This window comes from Sorex araneus, chromosome 4 (assembly GCF_027595985.1).
Source record: "Sorex araneus isolate mSorAra2 chromosome 4, mSorAra2.pri, whole genome shotgun sequence".
Lineage (NCBI taxonomy): Eukaryota > Metazoa > Chordata > Mammalia > Eulipotyphla > Soricidae > Sorex > Sorex araneus.
In genome coordinates this window covers 32002932-32020703 of record NC_073305.1, presented here as the reverse complement: position 1 = coordinate 32020703, position 17772 = coordinate 32002932, and the positions used below count along the sequence as shown (strand labels likewise).

The window sequence follows — 17772 nt, the reverse complement described above, 5'->3', positions numbered from 1 at the left end:
GGAGCATCTGCTTTACATGTGGGAGCAGGGATTCAGCCCCCAGCCCCAGCTCTGAATGGGGCCTTGGAGACTGTTGAAACAGGAGATTATACTTAACACTCAATTTTGCATATGGGTAGAAAACTTAAGAAAATGCAGGAAACCCAAATAGGGGGGAAAAAAACTTCTTAATGATGCGATAGATACAGGACATAGTACAGTAGGTAGGACACTTGCCTTGCATGCAGCCCAACCCGGGTTTGATCTGCGGCATCCCATATGGTCCCATACAGTCCCCAGGACATTGCCAAGCAAGATCCCTGAGTGCAGAGCCAGAGTATTGTCAAGTGTGGCCCCAAAACAACCAACGAAAAAAAAAGATGTGGGCTGGAGTGATAGCACAGCAGGTAGGGCGTTTGCCTTGCACTCGGCTGACCTGGGTTCAATTCCCAGCATCCCATATGGTCCCCGGAGCACCGCCAGTCGTAATTCCTGAGTGCATGAGCCAGGAGTAACCCCTGTGCATCGCCGGGTGTGACCCAAAAACAAACAAACAAAAAAAGATGTTATTGGTATGGGTCAGGAATATACCAAGTTGGGGGCTTGCCTTATAGACAGCATACCTGGGTGACTTGAATTCAACCCCTGGCACCCCAGATGGTCCCAAGCTCCACAGGAATGACCCCTGACCGTGGCCTGGTATGACCATCCCCCACAAAAAATATCTGAATCAGGGGCTGGAACGATAGCACAGCGGGTAGGGCGTTTGCCTTGCACACGGCCGACCTGGGATCAAATCCCAGCATCCCATATGGTTCCCTGAGCAACACCAAGAGTAATTCCTGAGTATGTGAGCCAGGAGTGACCCCTGTGCATCGCCAGGTGTGACCCAAAAATGAAAAAAAAAAAAAATCTGAATCATAACCCCGAAGAGCTAGTACTGCTAAGTAAGGCACTTGCCTTGCCTTGCGCGCTCATGGCGCAGGTTTGATCCCTGTCACCCCATATGACCCAATCCCCGCCAGTAAGATCCCTGAGCACAACTGGGTGTGGCCCAAAAACCAAAATTACAGATGTTATTGATAGGATTATCAATACCTGATATATATGCTCAAAACTTACTGTGATTAACACTTGCAGAATTAAATCAGAATTGGGGGGGGGGGGCAGTTACTATAGTGCTATGAGTGTTTGTCTTGCATGTAGCTGACCTGGGCTGGAAACCGGGCACCCTATATCCCTGACCCCCAAAGTGATCCCGGAGTGCAGAGCCAGGAGGAAGCCCTGAGCACTGTCCCAATGTGGTCCCTAAACAAAAGCAAAACCAAGCCCATGTGACTTCGAGAAAAACCTTAGTAACTTGGAGAAAAACCTCTACTTCCCAATACATTCCAGCAGCTAAAACCAGCTGAGGTGAAGGCAATGGTGAGGGCAAATAGAGTCCTACAGATTCAGAAAAGTTACAATCTAAAACAAGAGTTCTGGAGTCCAAACAAAATCTCTCCTCCCCCACAACAACTGCACCCTCTCCACCCCTGCAGTGTTTACAAATGTCCCACGTTTCTATTTTGCAGGAACTGGCTCTTGGTTCCGCTTTTCTGTTCACTGGGGGTGTGCAGGGGCCAGCATCTAGCTCTGAATCCAAGGAGCAGGGTCCCCACAGGCAGTGACATTTACAAGTACTGAAGGCCAGTCAGAAACTGAACTGAGAAGGGCCTGGCAGCCAGGGCAGGGACCTCCAACTTCGCTTTTAAGACCTTTGTTTCTTAATCTGCTGAAACCACGGAAGGAATGTTAAACCTTGGACATTCTGGGCTCCCCCCTGGAATGACCTCCTCCATGGCCTCACACAGGAGAAAAGGGTTAGAAGGCCACAGGGACCCAACGGAGGCTGAAACCCAATCTCTTCTCCCCGCAAAACTGGGGCAACGGCGCTTTCCCCCCTCCTCCTCTTCCTAATTTGATCTTGCACACTTTAAATTTCATTCCCATACATTTACTTATGGGGGGGGGGGGCAAAAATTGGTTATGCATGCAACCAAGCAAACAAAAAACCTTGAAAAGTAGTTCTGAATCTAAAGCAAACAGTTCCTGATTAACTATCATTAAATTCAAATGAATTGTGTTCAGTTCTGCAGCAGACCCTCAACAATAGGGGGGGGTACGCAAACACTAATGTAAGGCTTAAAACACCCAATGTGAACCAACCCTCTCTCCACCCTTTTTTTTTTCTTTTTGGGTCACACCCAGCGGCGATGCTCAGGGGCTACTCCTGACTTTGCACTCAGGAATCACTCCCGGTGGTGCTCACAGGACCATGTGGGATGCTGGGAATCAAACCCGGGTCAGCCACATGCAAGGCAAACGCCCTACCGGCTTGTGCTATTGCTCCAGCTCCCTCCCCACCCTCTTTTAAAAATGCTAAGGCACTTGTCTGTTTCCAAATTCCAAACATTTGCTATAATCAAGTATAATTTTTAGTCTGAAGGTGCCTAATTATTTTCAATGCTTCTTTTTGCAAAGTTTCCAGGTTAACATTTGTGTGGAGATAACTATGTACAGAACTGAGTTAGCAAACAGCCAACTATGAAGCAAAGATGATGCAGATGGACAATATTAACTTTGGTTCAGATACCCCAAGCACAGCTCCTTATTGCACAATAGACAAAGGGCCGGTTGGGAGCTGCACACAGGTACCAAGTGTTAGAATTACATTAGAATGTGAGTCTAGAATCATGCCTCTTCTTACTACGGAGGATTTTACTATTCCTTCACAACCTACCTTCAACTTATCACTCAGTCACTAAAGCCAAAAACAAAAGCCCCTTCTCCCCTAAAAACCTTCAGCTTGAGGGGGCTGGAGCGATAGCACAGCGGGTAGGGTGTTTGCCTTGCACGCGCCCGACCCGGGTTCGAATCCCAGCATCCCATATGGTCCCCTGAGCACCGCCAGGGGTAATTCCTGAGTGAAAGAGCCAGGAGTAACCCTTGTGCATCGCCAGGTGTGACCCAAAAACCAAAAAAAAAAACAAAAAAACTTCAGCTTGAAAGTTGACAATTTTGGGGGATTGTTTTTCGTTGTTTTTTTTTTTTTGGTGCAGTGCTCAGGGATTACTTTTGGCTCTTCACTCAGGATTTTTCCTGACAGTGCTCAGGGGGACCATATAAAATGCTAGGGATGAAACCTGGGTTAGCCCCGTGCAAGCAAATACTCTACAGCTGTTACTTACTTCTTGTCTGGCCCCAAAAAAGTGGAAAACTTTCTCTTTGGGATTTTTGGATCATACCAGGCCATGTTCAAGATTCACTCCTGGCTATGACCGGGAGACACCATTTGTGGTGCTGGGGAAGGAATGGATCACCCTGAGCAAGGCATGAGGCTTAACCCTGGACATCCCTTTCTGGTCCAAAAGCGGAAAAACATTTTGGGCTGGAGATAAGAGTATATAGCAGGCAGAGCACCTGCCTTGCAAGTGGACCAGCATAGTTCAATCTCGACACCCTACAGAATAGCCAGAGCCTGTCCTGGAATGACCCAAGAGCCATGAATAAGTTCAGAATACCACTGGGTATGACCCAAAACCTCCCCGAAATAATCAGAAGTGAGGGGGGCTAGAGGGATAGCACAGCGGGTAGGGCGTTTGCCTTGCACACAGCCGACCCGGGTTCGATTCCCAGCATCCCATATGGTCCTCTGAGCAGCTCCAGGAGTTATTCTGCATCGCTAGGTGTGACCCAAAAAAGAAAAAAAAAATCAGAAGTGAAAAACTTAAACCTTACTTCATCCACACCTGTACAAGGTTTTGACCCCATTGATGGGAGTCTGTCTCTCTCTTCCTCTCCCTCCTTCCCAAATACTCAGGTACAGAGCGATGGGCTTTATTTAAACCTTCGGTTTCTCAGCGGAGGAAAAGTGTGGTGAGGAAGTGGTATGTCTTCTCTGTCCCAGCAGTGCCTGGGGAAGCTGAAGGAAATCAAGAAGCCCCGCCCCCACCAACCCCCCACCAGCCCTATTGAGCAATCCCTCCAGCCCCTGGTTTTTCATTTGCTTGTTTAAAAAAAGGGGAAGGGGGTTGGAGGGGTGGAGCAGAGCAGGTACAGTGGAAAGGGCACTTGCCTTGCAAGCAGTGAGCCAGGGTTTGATTCCCAGCATCTCATAGGGTCCCCCCTCCAGGACCACCAGGGCTAAGTCCTGAGCACAGAAGCCAGGAGTAAGCTCTGAGTACCACCGGGTGTGGGGTTATTTATTATTATTTTTTTAATAAATGAATTTTAAAATGAGGGGGAAGGGGGAGAGAGAGAACGAGTAGCACGCTTGCTTTCTAACATGCTGGCCCAGGAGTTCAAGCCCCGGAACCTGTACGATGCCCTGAACAGAGGCAGCAGTACAGCTCTGAGCAAAGCAGGCGGGTGTCCCCCCAAAAAAAAAATAAAAGAAAAAAATGGGAAAGTGGTAGAGTGCATGCTGGGCAGGAGGAAGGCCTGAATTCACTGCTGAAGACCACGGCCACCCCTCCACCCACCAACAGCTCCACTGGGCACCAGTGACAGCCCCTATTTTAAAATCCAGCTACATTAGTCAAACTAATTTTACACTTAGCACACAGTCCCCTCCAATTTCCTGATAGTTTTGTGAAGACTGAAAAAAAACAGCTGGAATGATAGTACAGGAGGGTACATTTGCCTTGTACATGGTCAAGCTGGGTTCAAACGCACCGGCAGCCTGGAGCTGGAGCTAGAGCAATAGCACACCAGGTAGGGTAAAGTGGCAGACCCAGGTTCAATTCCCAGCATCCCATATGGTCCCCGGAGCACCACCAGGAGTAATTCCTGAGTGCATGAGCCAGGAGTAAGCCCTGTGCATCGCCATGTATGACACAGAAATTTTAAAAAAACAAAAAACAAAAAACCCTGGCGGCCTGGAAGATCCTCTAATCACCACCAGGAGTAATTTTTGAGCTCCTGAGTATTTTCCAAGTATGCCCCCATATTTCTTTTTTAAAAAAAGGAAAAAATTACCTATAAAATAATAGAGGGTCTGGAGCAATAGCACAGCAGGTAGGGCATTTGCCTTGCACATGGCCAACCCGGGTTGGGTCCCCAGCATCCCATATGGTCCCCTAAGTACCCCCAGGAGTAATTCCTGAGTGCATGAGCCAGAGTGCATGAGCCAGGAGTAACCCCTGTGCATCGCCTGGTATGACACCCCCCCCCCAAAAAAAAAATAAAATGCCTCTGGACACTTACCTCCACAGGTCACCCCTCCCCACACCAAGGATAAAAGAAAAGTATCTTTTCATCCCATGCTTAGAGACTTTTTGTTCTTAGTTTGGGGCCACATCCAGCATGGGGGGTGGGAGGGGGACGCTGAAGCAGGTAGGACAGTAGGCGATGACCACTTTTAACTCCTGTGTGGCTCCAATCCATTAGGATTAAGAAAGGATCAGGAAAGGAGTCAACCTTCTCCCCAAAGTGTACCATTCTCTCCAACTCTCTTCTTCCAAAACAAGCACCACTTTCTCTCTCTGCCCAGTTCAATCTGTTCAGCTAGTAAACACATTAACATTTAGATTTCATCTAATAGTTTAAAAAAGATCACAACGCTGCCCCCCTCTTCTTTCATCTCTCCTCCCCCCACCCTGTTCCTGGGGAAGAAGGAACAGGCAGCAGACCAGTCCTGGGACATCTTTAGCACGAAGCCAATTCTTCCACAAACAGGCATGCAAATATTTTAAGGACAAATCTTAGCACATTTAGTCCTGTCAGCGATACTCAGATGATTTCACAGAATCAAATATCCCCCATGGCCATCAGCCAGGAAATATTTTAAGATAAGCAGCCTATTAACTTCATATAAAAGGAATTCTACCTGTTTTGGCTGCAGTTTGCATGAGAAAGTAAAGAAGATTTTTGTCAGGATACTCACAACTCTGCATGTGTATACTGAACAGTGCGCCCAGAAATTCAGAAATTCATGTTTCCCTACTGATTTCTGTGCTGACAGAACCATATGGTGTACCAGGGATTGAATTCAGGTCGGGCCCACACAAGGCAATCACCTTACCCACTGTCCTATCACTCTGGCCCACATCCCTTGTCTTGCATGGAAAGTTGTAAGCATCTTCCAGACTCCCACTCTCCTTTTTGTATTTTCCCCTACACTTACCTGACTTTTAAAAAATCAATTAAAAGGGCCAGACAGATAAAGACTTACCTTGCATGCGTGCAGGGCCAACCCGGGCTCCTTCCTCGACACGCCATAGGGTCGGTCCTACCTAAGTCATGCCATGAACAATCCCTAAGCACAAAATTAGGTGTGTACGTGTACAGATACACACGCGCGCGCGCGAGCGTGCCCCCAGCACACCCCCAGCACACCACTGAGTGTGATCCAAACCTCTGCTCACAAAACACTATCAACGATGTGGAGTGACTCCAACATCTCATGGTCCCTGGGAGACAAGGCAGCAGGAACATTCCATGTGGAACTGAGCCAGGGAGACCTGACCCTGGGTCCCAAGCACCTCCAGGAACACCTCCCGGGCACAGAGCTGGAGGTATTCCAAACAAAGGGGGTGTAGGGCCAGAAACAAACAAACAAATTTAACTTAGGGGGCTGGAGTGATAGCACAGCGCGTAGGGCATTTGCCTTGCCGGGGTTCGATTCCCAGCATCCCATATGGTCCCCCGAGCACCCTCAGGACTGACTCCTGAGTGGAGAGCCAGGAGTAACCCCTGTGTCAAGTGTGACCCAAAAAGCAAAAAAAAAAAAAAAGTATTTAATAGTATTTAATGCCAAAATAGTTGGACAATAAAGAAAGTAGCAATGCAAAGCATCAAATCCAACGTGCAAGCCAGGAAGAGAGCTCAGGCAGCTGAGGCGCTTGCCTTGTAGGCAGCTGACCCTGACTGAATCCACCACACCATCTATGGTTCCCCAGAGCACTGCCAGGAATAAGCCCTGAGCCAGGTGTGATCCCAAAATTGGCCAAACAAATCCAACTTGGGTGCAGACCCAGTCACATCTTCCTGGAAAGGGCTCCCCTATCCACTAAAACAGGCTCCCCCTCCAAACTCTAGCCCTGGCTGATTTGGGGGTACATGAGCTCCAAAATAAAGAGTATATGAGGCCGGGGCTGGAGTGATAGCACAGAGGGTAGGGTGTTTGCCTTGCACGAGGCCGACCCGAATTCGATTCCCAGCATCCCATATGGTCCCCCGAGCACCCAGGAGTAATTCCTGAGTGCATGAGCCAGGAGTGACCCAAAACCCCCCCAAAAAAAAGAGTGTATGAGGCCCAAGAGGTAGTACAGAGGTTAAGGCACATGCCTTGCATGCAGTGGACCCGGGTTTAATCCTCAGAATTAAACGCAAAACGCCATATGGATGGTCCCCTATGAGGCAGACAGGATGTAACCTTATGCACCACAAGTATGGTCCAAAAGCCAAAAAATAAAAATAAAAAGTAATAAAAATTAAAAAGTAGGGGCGGGGCTGGAGCAATAGCACAGTGGGTAGGGCGTTTGCCTTGCACGCGGCCGACCCGGGTTCGATTCCCAGCATCCCATATGGTCCCCTGAGCACCGCCAGGAGTGATTCCTGAGTGCAGAGCCAGAAGTAACCCCTGTGCATTGCCGGGTGTGACCCAAAAACCAAAAAATAAATAAAAAGTAGGGACAATAGTATAGTGGGGTAGGGTATTTGCCTTGTACACATTCAACCCCGGTTCGATCCCCGAATCCCATACGGTCCCCTGAGCACTGTCAGGAGTAATTCCTGAGTGCAGAGACAGGAGTAACCCATGAACACTGCTAGGTGTAACATAAAAAGCCAATCATTAAACAAACAAAAGTGATTATGAAAGGGACCCAAAGAGATAGCACAGCTGATAAGCGATTGCTTGCAACCTAGCTCACAGCTGACCCAGGCTCAACCCCCAGGCACCACATATGATCACGGCACTGAGGAGCCATAACAGGCAGTCAGGCATAAGCCATGAGCATTGCCAGGTGTGGCCCTCACACCTGCCCCAAGATGCAGTGTTGCAAAAGGTGAGAGGGAGAAGGGGAGGGAGGGAGAGAGATTTGGGGGGAGGGACAAAATGGGGTGGGAAAACAATGGTGCAAGTGTGATGCTGAACACCAAAGGCATCCAACTGTCACTTTTCATCCCATTAATCATAGTGCCTCTTAAGTAAAAAATTTAAGGAGGGGGGCTAAAAAAAAAAATCTAAGGAGTATAGGATTCAACTTCAATCTTAGGCCTGGGTTCCCTGAGCACCTCTGGGTGTGCCCCCCAAAAAACCAAACCACACTCATAAAAACCAAAGCAAAACGCCTCAGGACTGAGCCACAGGACTCCCGAGTGACGGACGCTGAACATGGTCCGGCACGAGAACCGCCGGGAGCACCAGCAGTCACCATGAGCTTCAGGGGTAGGACACCTGTCTCCCTCCCATGTGAGATTCTGGGTTCCAACATGCACACACCCTCGCAGATACACCTCCCACACACACATTCACTCCCGCTCATGACTCCCACCCACCCGCACTGACATTGCAGGGTAAGGGAAAGGGGGAGGGGGAGGGGAGACAAATAACTAGGGACACTGCAGAAAATCCACATGAGGGCTGCAAAACAATCCAGGCCTATTATCTCCCAGAGAGCACTTAGGTTCGGTTGGGGTGGGCTGACACTCAGGAGTCACCATTTCTGTTTTGTCCTCCCTTCAAAGTCACCCTGAGCCAACTATCCCATGCAAGCTGGCTGTGAGCGCATCTAAAAAGAGGTAAAAGCATGGACACTAGCCTAGTTTCAGATGTAAATAGCCAGTGCTTAGCTCGTTTCCCGCCGCCCCCCCCAACCCCCAATTTTTCTGTTAACAAGTCCGGAGTCTTGTCAATCAAAACAGTCAATCTGGTTTGAGTCAACTTGGTTTGTGGGCGTAAACAAAACCTCAAAGGGAGAAGAATAATTTCGTATTGAACAAGCACCCGGGCACGGCAAGTGAAGAGGAAAGATGGATCAGGCTTCCTCTCACAAGTCACAATGCTTGAAAGGTCAACAAGGGAAGGGGAACAGAGCCGGCTGCAATGGGTGGCATCTTGCTCCCTTTTAGGCAACTGTAATTCTTTATCAATATCTTTCTCTGGCTGCCTTCCAAAGCAACAGAGGAGGTGAGGGCAGTGTGGGCCCGGCCTTCTTGACTCTTTGTGGAGGTGTTATGGGGGGAGGGGAAGGGAGGCCTACTTTGAAGCTGCCTGCATGGTGGAATTCTTCCCAACCTTTTGCTTAAGTGTCATGAAGAATGACACCAAAATGGGGCTTTATTCATGAAGAATGAACACTGCTGAAATAAGCTGTGCCCCAGTGCCGGCAAACCCTGCAACTTTGAAGCCAGTTGCAGAGAAAATAAAGGTAGGGGAATTTAGTACTATGGAATTACCCCCTCTTGAACCAGTAAAATGTATACTTTTATCCCCCTGCACAATATTTACCTCGCCTCCTCACTTGTAGGTTTCAACATACCCCCCGCCCCCCCATAAAGCACATTTGAATGCAAAGAGAATCATTTTAAAAGTTAAAAAACAAGCTGATTTAGCTGTAAGCTGCATCAAGTTGCATAAAGACAAAGATTGCTTGGCAAACACCCTACAGGCTATACAGCATTAAACAGGAGCTTAGTAAGGATGTAGAAAAAGCAAATCTTTCTCAGTCATTCCTTTCGATAATTTTTTTTTGAAGGGGTGGCCACACCCAGGAAGCTCAGGGTTAACTTCTGGTCCTGCACTCAGAAATTACTCCTGGCCAGACAGTGCTCGGGTCCATTTAAAATGCCAGGAATTGAACACAGGTTGGCCACATGCAAGGCAAGAGCTCAACCTCCTGATTCCACTAATTATTTTTTTCCCCACTTTTTGGGTCACACCCCACATTGCACAGGTTACTCCTTGCTCATGCACTCAGGACTAAGTCCTGGTGGTGCTTGGGGGACCACATAGGATGCTGGGAAACGAACCTGGGTCAGCCGAGTGCAAGGCAAACATCCTACTGGCTGTGCTATCGCTCCAGCATTAATTCTTTATTCCCTGCACAACTAGTTTGAATATATCAAGTACAGTTGAGACTGGGATGGGGCTCAGCAATGGGAGCACTGGTCCTGCACATAAGCCTCTGGGTTCCATTTTGACAGTGTCCCCAAAAGCCAAGTAGGGTAATGCCAAAATAATTTAAGGTTTTTGTTTTTTGGGTTTTTTTTTTTTTTTTTTGGCTTTTTGGGTCACACGTGGCGATGCACAGGAATTACTCCTGGCTCCTGGCAGTGCTCAGGAATGGTCATATGGGATGCTGGGAATCGAACCCAGGTCAACTGTGTGCAAGACAAACGCCCTACCCCCTGTGCTATCGCTCCAGCTCCCCAAAATAATTTAAGGTTGAAAGTTTCCTTCCCCTAAAACACCTTCCCTGTGTTTCCAGAGATATGTATTCACCAGCATAATAAAAACCTTGTAGAATAAAATCAAGTCTATGGTGTCTATACCTATGTAGTTTACTTGGTGTAGGGGGGGAAAAAGTCAGTCCTAGAAGGTTTCCAGGACAGGGCTCACACTATTAAGTCTTAAATATTTCTGGGATGTTTTAAAGACCTGGGGTTATGGGGCCAGGGAGAAAGCTAGATAGTTTCACATGCTTTTGCCTGGGGTTTGAATCTCCAGCACCAACAAGTGTGGCCCAGACCCCACTCCCCTTAAAAAGACAGGAAGTCAGGTCTCGTCTCTGTGTGGCAGCCTCATCAGAACCAGCTTCCCGAACCAGCCCAAATCCCTAGCCAATATAGATACAATTCATCAGCCCGAAGCAGTCAGGCATATTTCTCAGCAAAAATGACTTTGAAAAGCCCAAAGATTAACACTCAAAGCCTAAGAAATTGAGAGTTAATTATTTCCCTCCCACATGATTTTCAGTATCCTGGAAATCCAACAGGCTCAGTCTACAAATACCTAGCTGCAGAATTGAACTTAAAACACTCAACATTCAATTAATTATTCCCAAGGTAAGTCAAGTTTGGCTTTCTGAACAGGTGAGATAAAATGCCCGACGCAGATATATCCACCTGGTCCCCCTCCAGAGAGCCAAAAACGGGGTGCAGAAATAAAAGAATGCTTCTAGTCCTCTTCTATAAATAAAACACATTCCTAGTCTCTCTTTCTTAGCTTGGGGAGCCAGGGATCAAAATTCAGGGGCTCACGCATGCAGGGAATGTACTTCAGCGCATTACTGCTGGGTCAGTCTCCTCGTTGGTCTGAATTTTGTGATTTACACAGCACATGCACTTAATTTTAAAGCAAACATGCACACACCAGGGAATAATGAATGTAGGCCTGAAACAGCGTTGACTCCAGAATATAAAATAAAATATAGCGATGCCAATGTACTCTTCCCCCAGAGTCATTTAATCGAACAAATGCAAGCAATCCTACCACCAATTAATTAATTCTGGAAGCCAACCACCTTCCTTCATTCCGTGTGATGCGGCCAGCTTTGGGGGCGGGAGCTTTTCTGGAGACTGTCTCCAAATCCAGGGGGACCGTCTCCCAATCTCATAAGTCCGTACAGTGGAAATGCCAAAGCGAGGAAGGTTTTTGAAACCAAAGCCAGGGCAGGGACTGATTATAAATCCGATCCGCACCCCCTCCACCCCCACTCCCCTCTACAGAGGAGGCAGCCCCCGCCTGTGGGAACAACCCAGCTCAACTCAGGTGGACGTGGCTACACGTTTCCCTCAGCCAAGATGGCAACGGTGTCACCGTGTCACCGCCTAGCCTAGCGGGGCTTCTCCCTGAGGGACAACTCAGCTGACTGCTGCTGTCAGGCGACCTCTACATTCTGGCACTACACCCCCGACCCCTTGAGATTTCTGCTCCCAGCCTGACCTCCAAAGAAGGGAAGATCCCACGTCCTCATGGTGCCAATAATGCACCGTAAAGGTCACTTCACTGCACTCGCTGTTCTCCGAAGCCCGAGGGGGGTACAGCTGGGCAACACAAGCAGGCTCAGAGCCAGGAGACCCTGGGTCACCGCAGGCAGCAGCGGTGCAGTCCAGTGCCTGGCTCCCTTAGCCACCGAGGGAAGGAAGGGCCAGCCACGAGGGCGGCCCGCAGAGCCAGCCTGACCAACACCAAGTAGCCAGAAATAAAATCCAACAGTTTCTACCAGGCCCGGGCCAAATGCCGAGCAGAAGTCATCAACTTAGCGCTCCTCAGCAAAACCCAACTCCCCCCCTGCCTCTATGGTGGGTGGGCTTTAAACCACATGCCCAGAACTCCTTTTGACCATGGAGGGAGCCGCTGAGATGGGGGTTCTATGCTCCCCTTCCCACCAGCTTCGGCGTTTTCCCCTAGGCCAGGTGGCAGCAGTGACCCTCAGGAGATGGAAGAGGGCCCTGAATTATTTAAGAGCCTGTTTGACTCTTCTTGTAGAAACTGATGCAGCATGCAACAGTGAAGAAGCCACATACCAAAATGCAACCTCCAAAGCATCCCTCCTCTCTCTCTCCCAATCCCCACACCTTATTCTGAACACACTTCCCGGGAGAGACAGTACAGCGGGGAAAGGCAGGGGACCGGGGGATTAAACCCTGGCAGGATCCCCAGGCACCCCATACCGTGCTCCCCATACTCCCACACCATCAGAAGTGATATCACTGAGCAGGGGGGAAAAAAAGAAAAGCAAGAGCACTCCTTCCCCAAGAAAAGGAAGCTTCTGCCTAGCCTCCATCCACACACTGGCTTTGCCACCTAGAAATAATTTTCAAGCATTACTCTACCCTGGATTAGCTCCAAATTACTTTTTCTTTTTTCTCGTTAAATGAACTTAGGCAGGAATGGAGAATTTTTTTTGCTCCAGCGGGCTGAGTTCTGTGTTTTGAAAAATATTTCGTTTACTCTAGGGTTAGAATATTTGTCAGTTGGCTCCAAGGGGACTAGGGGACTACGCACGAAGTGACTTTTCATGCGACCCGAAGTTACCTCCCTGGGCCAGGAGAGTTTGCTAGGCTTCTCACTTAGCACTCTCCCCCTTGGCTTGAATGGGCTTATAATTTAAAAAGAGTATAAACCTTTTTACAAGTCTGGCAACACTGAGCATCTACTGTTTTAGGCCAAATAAACCGTATGTGAATCTTTAACTGGGAATATAAATAAAACCTGACATTTAACCTCAACTGCTGGGGAGGGTTCAATCAAGGAATTCTAGGCGCGCCCTGCCCTCCTCCCTCGCTCCACCATCCCCCTCCCCATCTGACCCTAATTTTCAAGTGAATTGGCTCCATCTTTCCATTCCTGGGATTTGGGGCCAGTATTTAGGCTCAATCATTCACATCTCCTAAATATGATTACAGAATATACTAGAAACATTCCCCCATTTAAAGTGGTAAAAAAAAAACCTTTTATGACTCAAAGTCCAATCAAAACTTTAACAAAATATTCAAGGAAAAAGAACTTAGAGACATTCTGGAGTCATCCCCTCTAGACATTATCTTGAATCTTAAAAAAGATGTGCGCCCAAGGCCAAAGAAATAATACAAGCAGGCTTGCAGGCAGCAGATCCGGGTTCGATCCCCAGAAACCCACAGGGTCTCAAACTAGGCTGGGTCAGAAATAATTCCTGAGTGCAGAGCCCGGAGTAACCCGAGTATGGCCAGGTGTGGCCCAAAAACACTATCCCCCAAAAGCGGGCACCCACCAGGAAGTATACTCACTTTTCCCGAAGGGAGAAAAGCCGGCTTCGGGGGAGTCTGGCTAAGGCTACGACCTCCTCCCAGGCAATTAACAGGCTGGGGGGGCAAGTAAGGGTCTCGGTGCGCGGCGGCGCCGACCTCAGGACACGCGCGCGCGCCAGTCGCACACAGCACCCCCACGGGGGTGTACTACGCATATGCCCGGTCTCTCTGTCTAAGGGAAATCGCACCAGCTAGAGACCCACGCCCCGCCCTAAAACCTGTAGTGGGTGGGAGGCAGCGCGCAGTACATTTGGCTGGGCGGTGGGGGATTTGAAAAGGAGAGAAAAGCGGCGGAGCAGCACCCGGAGCTGGAATACCGTGTAGCTTGCAGGGTTTTGTTTTTTGGGTTTTTGTTTTGTTTTGTTTTATTTTTGTAAAATAAATTTTGTAAACCAAAGGGAGCCCAACCTAGTGCACTACGATGAGGACTCTGGCTAAAGCGGGGAAACCGGTTCACTTCGAGCTCTCAAACCCGGATCGGAGGGGGAGAGCAGCCAACCGACCGTCGCAGGGACCAAAGAACACCCAAGGGTACCTCAGGGGTCGGCGCGAGTATAAAAAGAACCCGCAAGGCCCCCTCTACCAACATGCCCAAGATGCCCTCCTAACCAAGGCAGGCTGCCGCCACTACCCCCAACGACTCCTCCAGAAAAATCCAAATCCTCCCTTGCCCGCGCACACGCGGAGATCAGCCTAGACCCACGCACTCACCACGCGGCCCGGCTCCCGGGGACTTCACAGACGCGCGCGCGCCCACGCCCCCCCCCCCCGTAGCGGCTCCTGGAGGAGAAGCAGCACGTTCGCTCCACGACACGGGGAAAGCTAAGCACAGGCTTCCCCCTGGAAGCTCAAGGAACCATGCCGTGAGACCAGGGGGACAGGGACCGTCTCTGCCGGAGGCCGCGTGCTCACAAGCACACTTGCCCCACGGGAAACAAAATGCGCCCGTAGTGGGGGATACGGGGACCCCACGCCTTGGGATCCCGTCGGAGGCCCTCGTAGCCGGCGCACACCAACGCCGGGCCAGGGATGACCAGCAGGAACCGCCTGCCACGTCGCCGAAAGTTGTTTTTTGGAAAAAAATTTAAAAAAAAAAAAAAAAAAACAGAAACGCGGCGCGGAGATTCCAACCCGAATTTTGGTCCCTCCGGGGAACTCACCTCGTCGTCGTGGTGCTGGCAGAAACCGAGACGTTCGGGAAACACGGAGAGGATGGAGAAGGGCGCTCCGGGGAAGGCCGGCCCGAGGCCGAGCTGCTGGGCGGCGGCGGCCGGCCCCGGCGGGCCGCGCTCGATGTAGTGGTCCTTGGTGAGGCGCACGCGCTGGTGCGCGCGGACGCAGTTGTCGCACAGGTGCTCCTGGCAGTCGAGGCAGCGCGAGGAGGCGGCGTTGCCCTCGTCGCACGAGCTGCAGCCGTGGGGCCGCCGCAGCAGCAGCGCCGACGGGGAGGCGGCCGGGCCGCCGGGCGCGGCGCGAGCGGGCGCGGGCGGCGGCGGCGCGGGCGGCGGCGGCGCCGAGGCGGCGGCGGCGTGCGGGTGCGCGTGGTGCCGATGGTTGCTGTGACCGCCCGCGCCCGCGCCGGCGCGCCCGTTCTTGGGCGGCGGCTCGTCGGCCGTGGCCACGACGGCGTCCAGCAGGTTGCTGAGCAGGAAGGCGGAGGAAGGCAGCGCGTCCATGCCCGCCGCCTCGGCCAGCACCACTTTCTGCTCGCACACGGGACAGCGCAGCTTGAGCGGCTCTCCCGGGGCGCCGCCGCCCGCGCCCGGCAGCCGGTGCGCCTCGAGGCACGCGCGGCAGAAGGCGTGGAGGCAGGGCAGGACGTGCAGGCGGCGCGCCGCGGGGCCCCCGCCGCCGCCCCCCGACGACGTGGAAGTCTGCGAGGACGACGACGAGGCGGACGAGCTGGAGGAGAGCGGCGCCGGCGAGCCGCACATCTCCTTGCACAGCAGGCAGATCTGGAAGTCGGTCTCGGGGAACGAAGCCATTGGCAGGCGGGCCCGGAGGAGGGAGGAGACCGGAGAGGAAGCGGAGGAGGAGGTGGAGAGGAGCGCGGACGGGGTGGGTGGGGGCGCCGTCGGCTCACTCGGAAAGGGGCATCGATCCGGCCGACAAGCCGGGCGCCGGGCCTCTAGCGTCCCACCTACGCGGGCGGCCGCCCCCGCCGCGGCGGACGTTCAAAGCCACGCGCTCTCGGGGAGGCGAGCAGGACCCCTCCCGCAGGAGGTGAGCGCCGCGCGCCTCCGCAAGCGGGAGTGCCGGGACAAGCCCCGACACGCGGGGGGCGAGCGAGCGGGGGCGGGGAGGTCAGCGGACTGCGCCCCCGGGCGCGGCTGCCGCTTCGCCTCTCCCCTGCCGAGGAGGGAAGCCCCCCACGCGCACACACCCCACCCCCCGGGGAGAGTCCGCTGGGCAGTCGCAGCTCCGGGGCGGGGGACGCCGACTCGGGCCCCACGAGTACTTGTCTTGCTTTCCCTGAACGGCTTTAGTTGGCCTCTGGTCGGGAGCGGAAGGCGCCCCGAGTGCGTAAAGGCGGGAGCGGCGCGACGCCAAACCCGTGTCCCCCCGCGCGACGCCTGCCGCCCCGCCGCATGACGCGGCGCAGCCTGGGGCTCCTGGGTGGCCCCGGCGTGCTGCGCTCGGGGCTTGCGGCGTGGCCTCCCCCTGCAGGCGCAGGGTCCCGCCGCAGCCGCCGCTCTCGGGGCCCGGCGGCGGCCGCCGCACGCGCGTCCCACGCGCCTCGTCGCCCCGCGCGCCCGGCCGCCCGCCCGCGCTCAGCACGCACGCGCGCCTCCCGCGGCCCCGGGCCCTCGTGTCCCCGCCGCGCCCCGCCCGGGCTCCTCCCGCGCGCTCCTTCCCCCTTTGGTTCAGCCGCGCCGCCGCGCGGGGCCGCAGGTCCCCGCGGGCCGCCCTGAATTATTCATCGGCAGGAAGATATTGGATGTACCCGCTCCGCGCGCGCCGTCGTGCGATGCTACCCGAGCCCCGCGCGCGCCCCGCGCCCCTCCTCCTCCTCCTCCTCCTCGCGGCCGTCCTCGCTGAAGCCTGGGCAGCGGAGGGGATCACATTTCCTTTGTCATCGGGCCATTTCGCCCTCGCCGTGGTCCCCCCTCCGAGCCGCGGGGACGGAGCCTCCCTTCCCGGGCGCGCTGGAATCAGTGGAAGCGGCGACGGCCCCACGCGGCGCTGAGCTCGGGAGCCGCGTGGCCAACGCCGCCGGCCCGCGCCCGCGTCATCTCCTTTCCGAATCGAGTCGCCGAGCAGAACTCGGGTGGCCGCGCTGCGCTGCGCTGCGCCTACCGCGCTGTGCCGGTGCCGTGCGCCCCCCCGGCTTCCCGGGGCTTTGCACGACTCCCCCAATTCGGGCTGCGTGCGAGTGCGCGCGCGCGACCCCTTTCTCTGCTTTGCCGCCTCTCCTCCTCCTCCTCTCCGTGAGCTGGTTATTGGGACTGATCGGAATTCGGAATCCTTTTAATCTGCAAAGGAGCAAACTCACTTCCGCCCGAGTGCGGGGAGGGGGCTGGGGGAGGGGGCTGCGGCAAACAGGAAACATTAGCCCGCTCGGCTCCGCTCGCTTTTGTGTGCGCCCTCCCGCCTCCCTCCGACCTCTTCCCCGCGCCGGCCGTGGGGAGATGGACGCCCCGGGCCGCCGTGCGACGACCTTTGAAACCTCCCGAGCCGGGAGCCTGAGCGACTCTTCCGTTCATTTTAAAAAGAGCAGGAAAGAATTCGTTAGAAATCCTGAGTCCACTGAAGCTGGTGGTCGCTGCCGAGCCGATCTGGGCGCCCCCACCAACACACACACACACACCCCTTTTCATTTTTTTCTTTTTGCGTTTCCTTAACGTGGGCTTTTCTGATCCACACCAAAACACCTCGCAGTTGAGCTTAGTTGGATGCGTGCAGTGAGACGGATCCGAATTCTGATCTAACGAGGGGCCAGTTCCCTCCTGAGTTTTCCTGGTTGGGGTGGGGGCCACCGCGGGCAGCTGTTTCGGGGGAGGCTGGCCATCTGGG

At 53.0% G+C, this 17772-nt stretch overlaps 1 protein-coding gene across 1 annotated transcript in view; it reads right to left on the bottom strand.

Moving 5' to 3' along the window:
- TRIM71 (tripartite motif containing 71) overlaps positions 1-16494 on the bottom strand; it is a 63342-nt gene extending 46848 nt beyond the window's left edge. The window contains exon 1 of the mRNA XM_004603853.2: positions 14919-16494. Coding sequence (XP_004603910.2) covers positions 14919-15743 — 825 coding nt within the window. The 5' untranslated portion in view covers positions 15744-16494. The remainder of the gene's footprint in view (positions 1-14918) is intronic.
- Positions 16495-17772: the final 1278 nt, after the last annotated feature.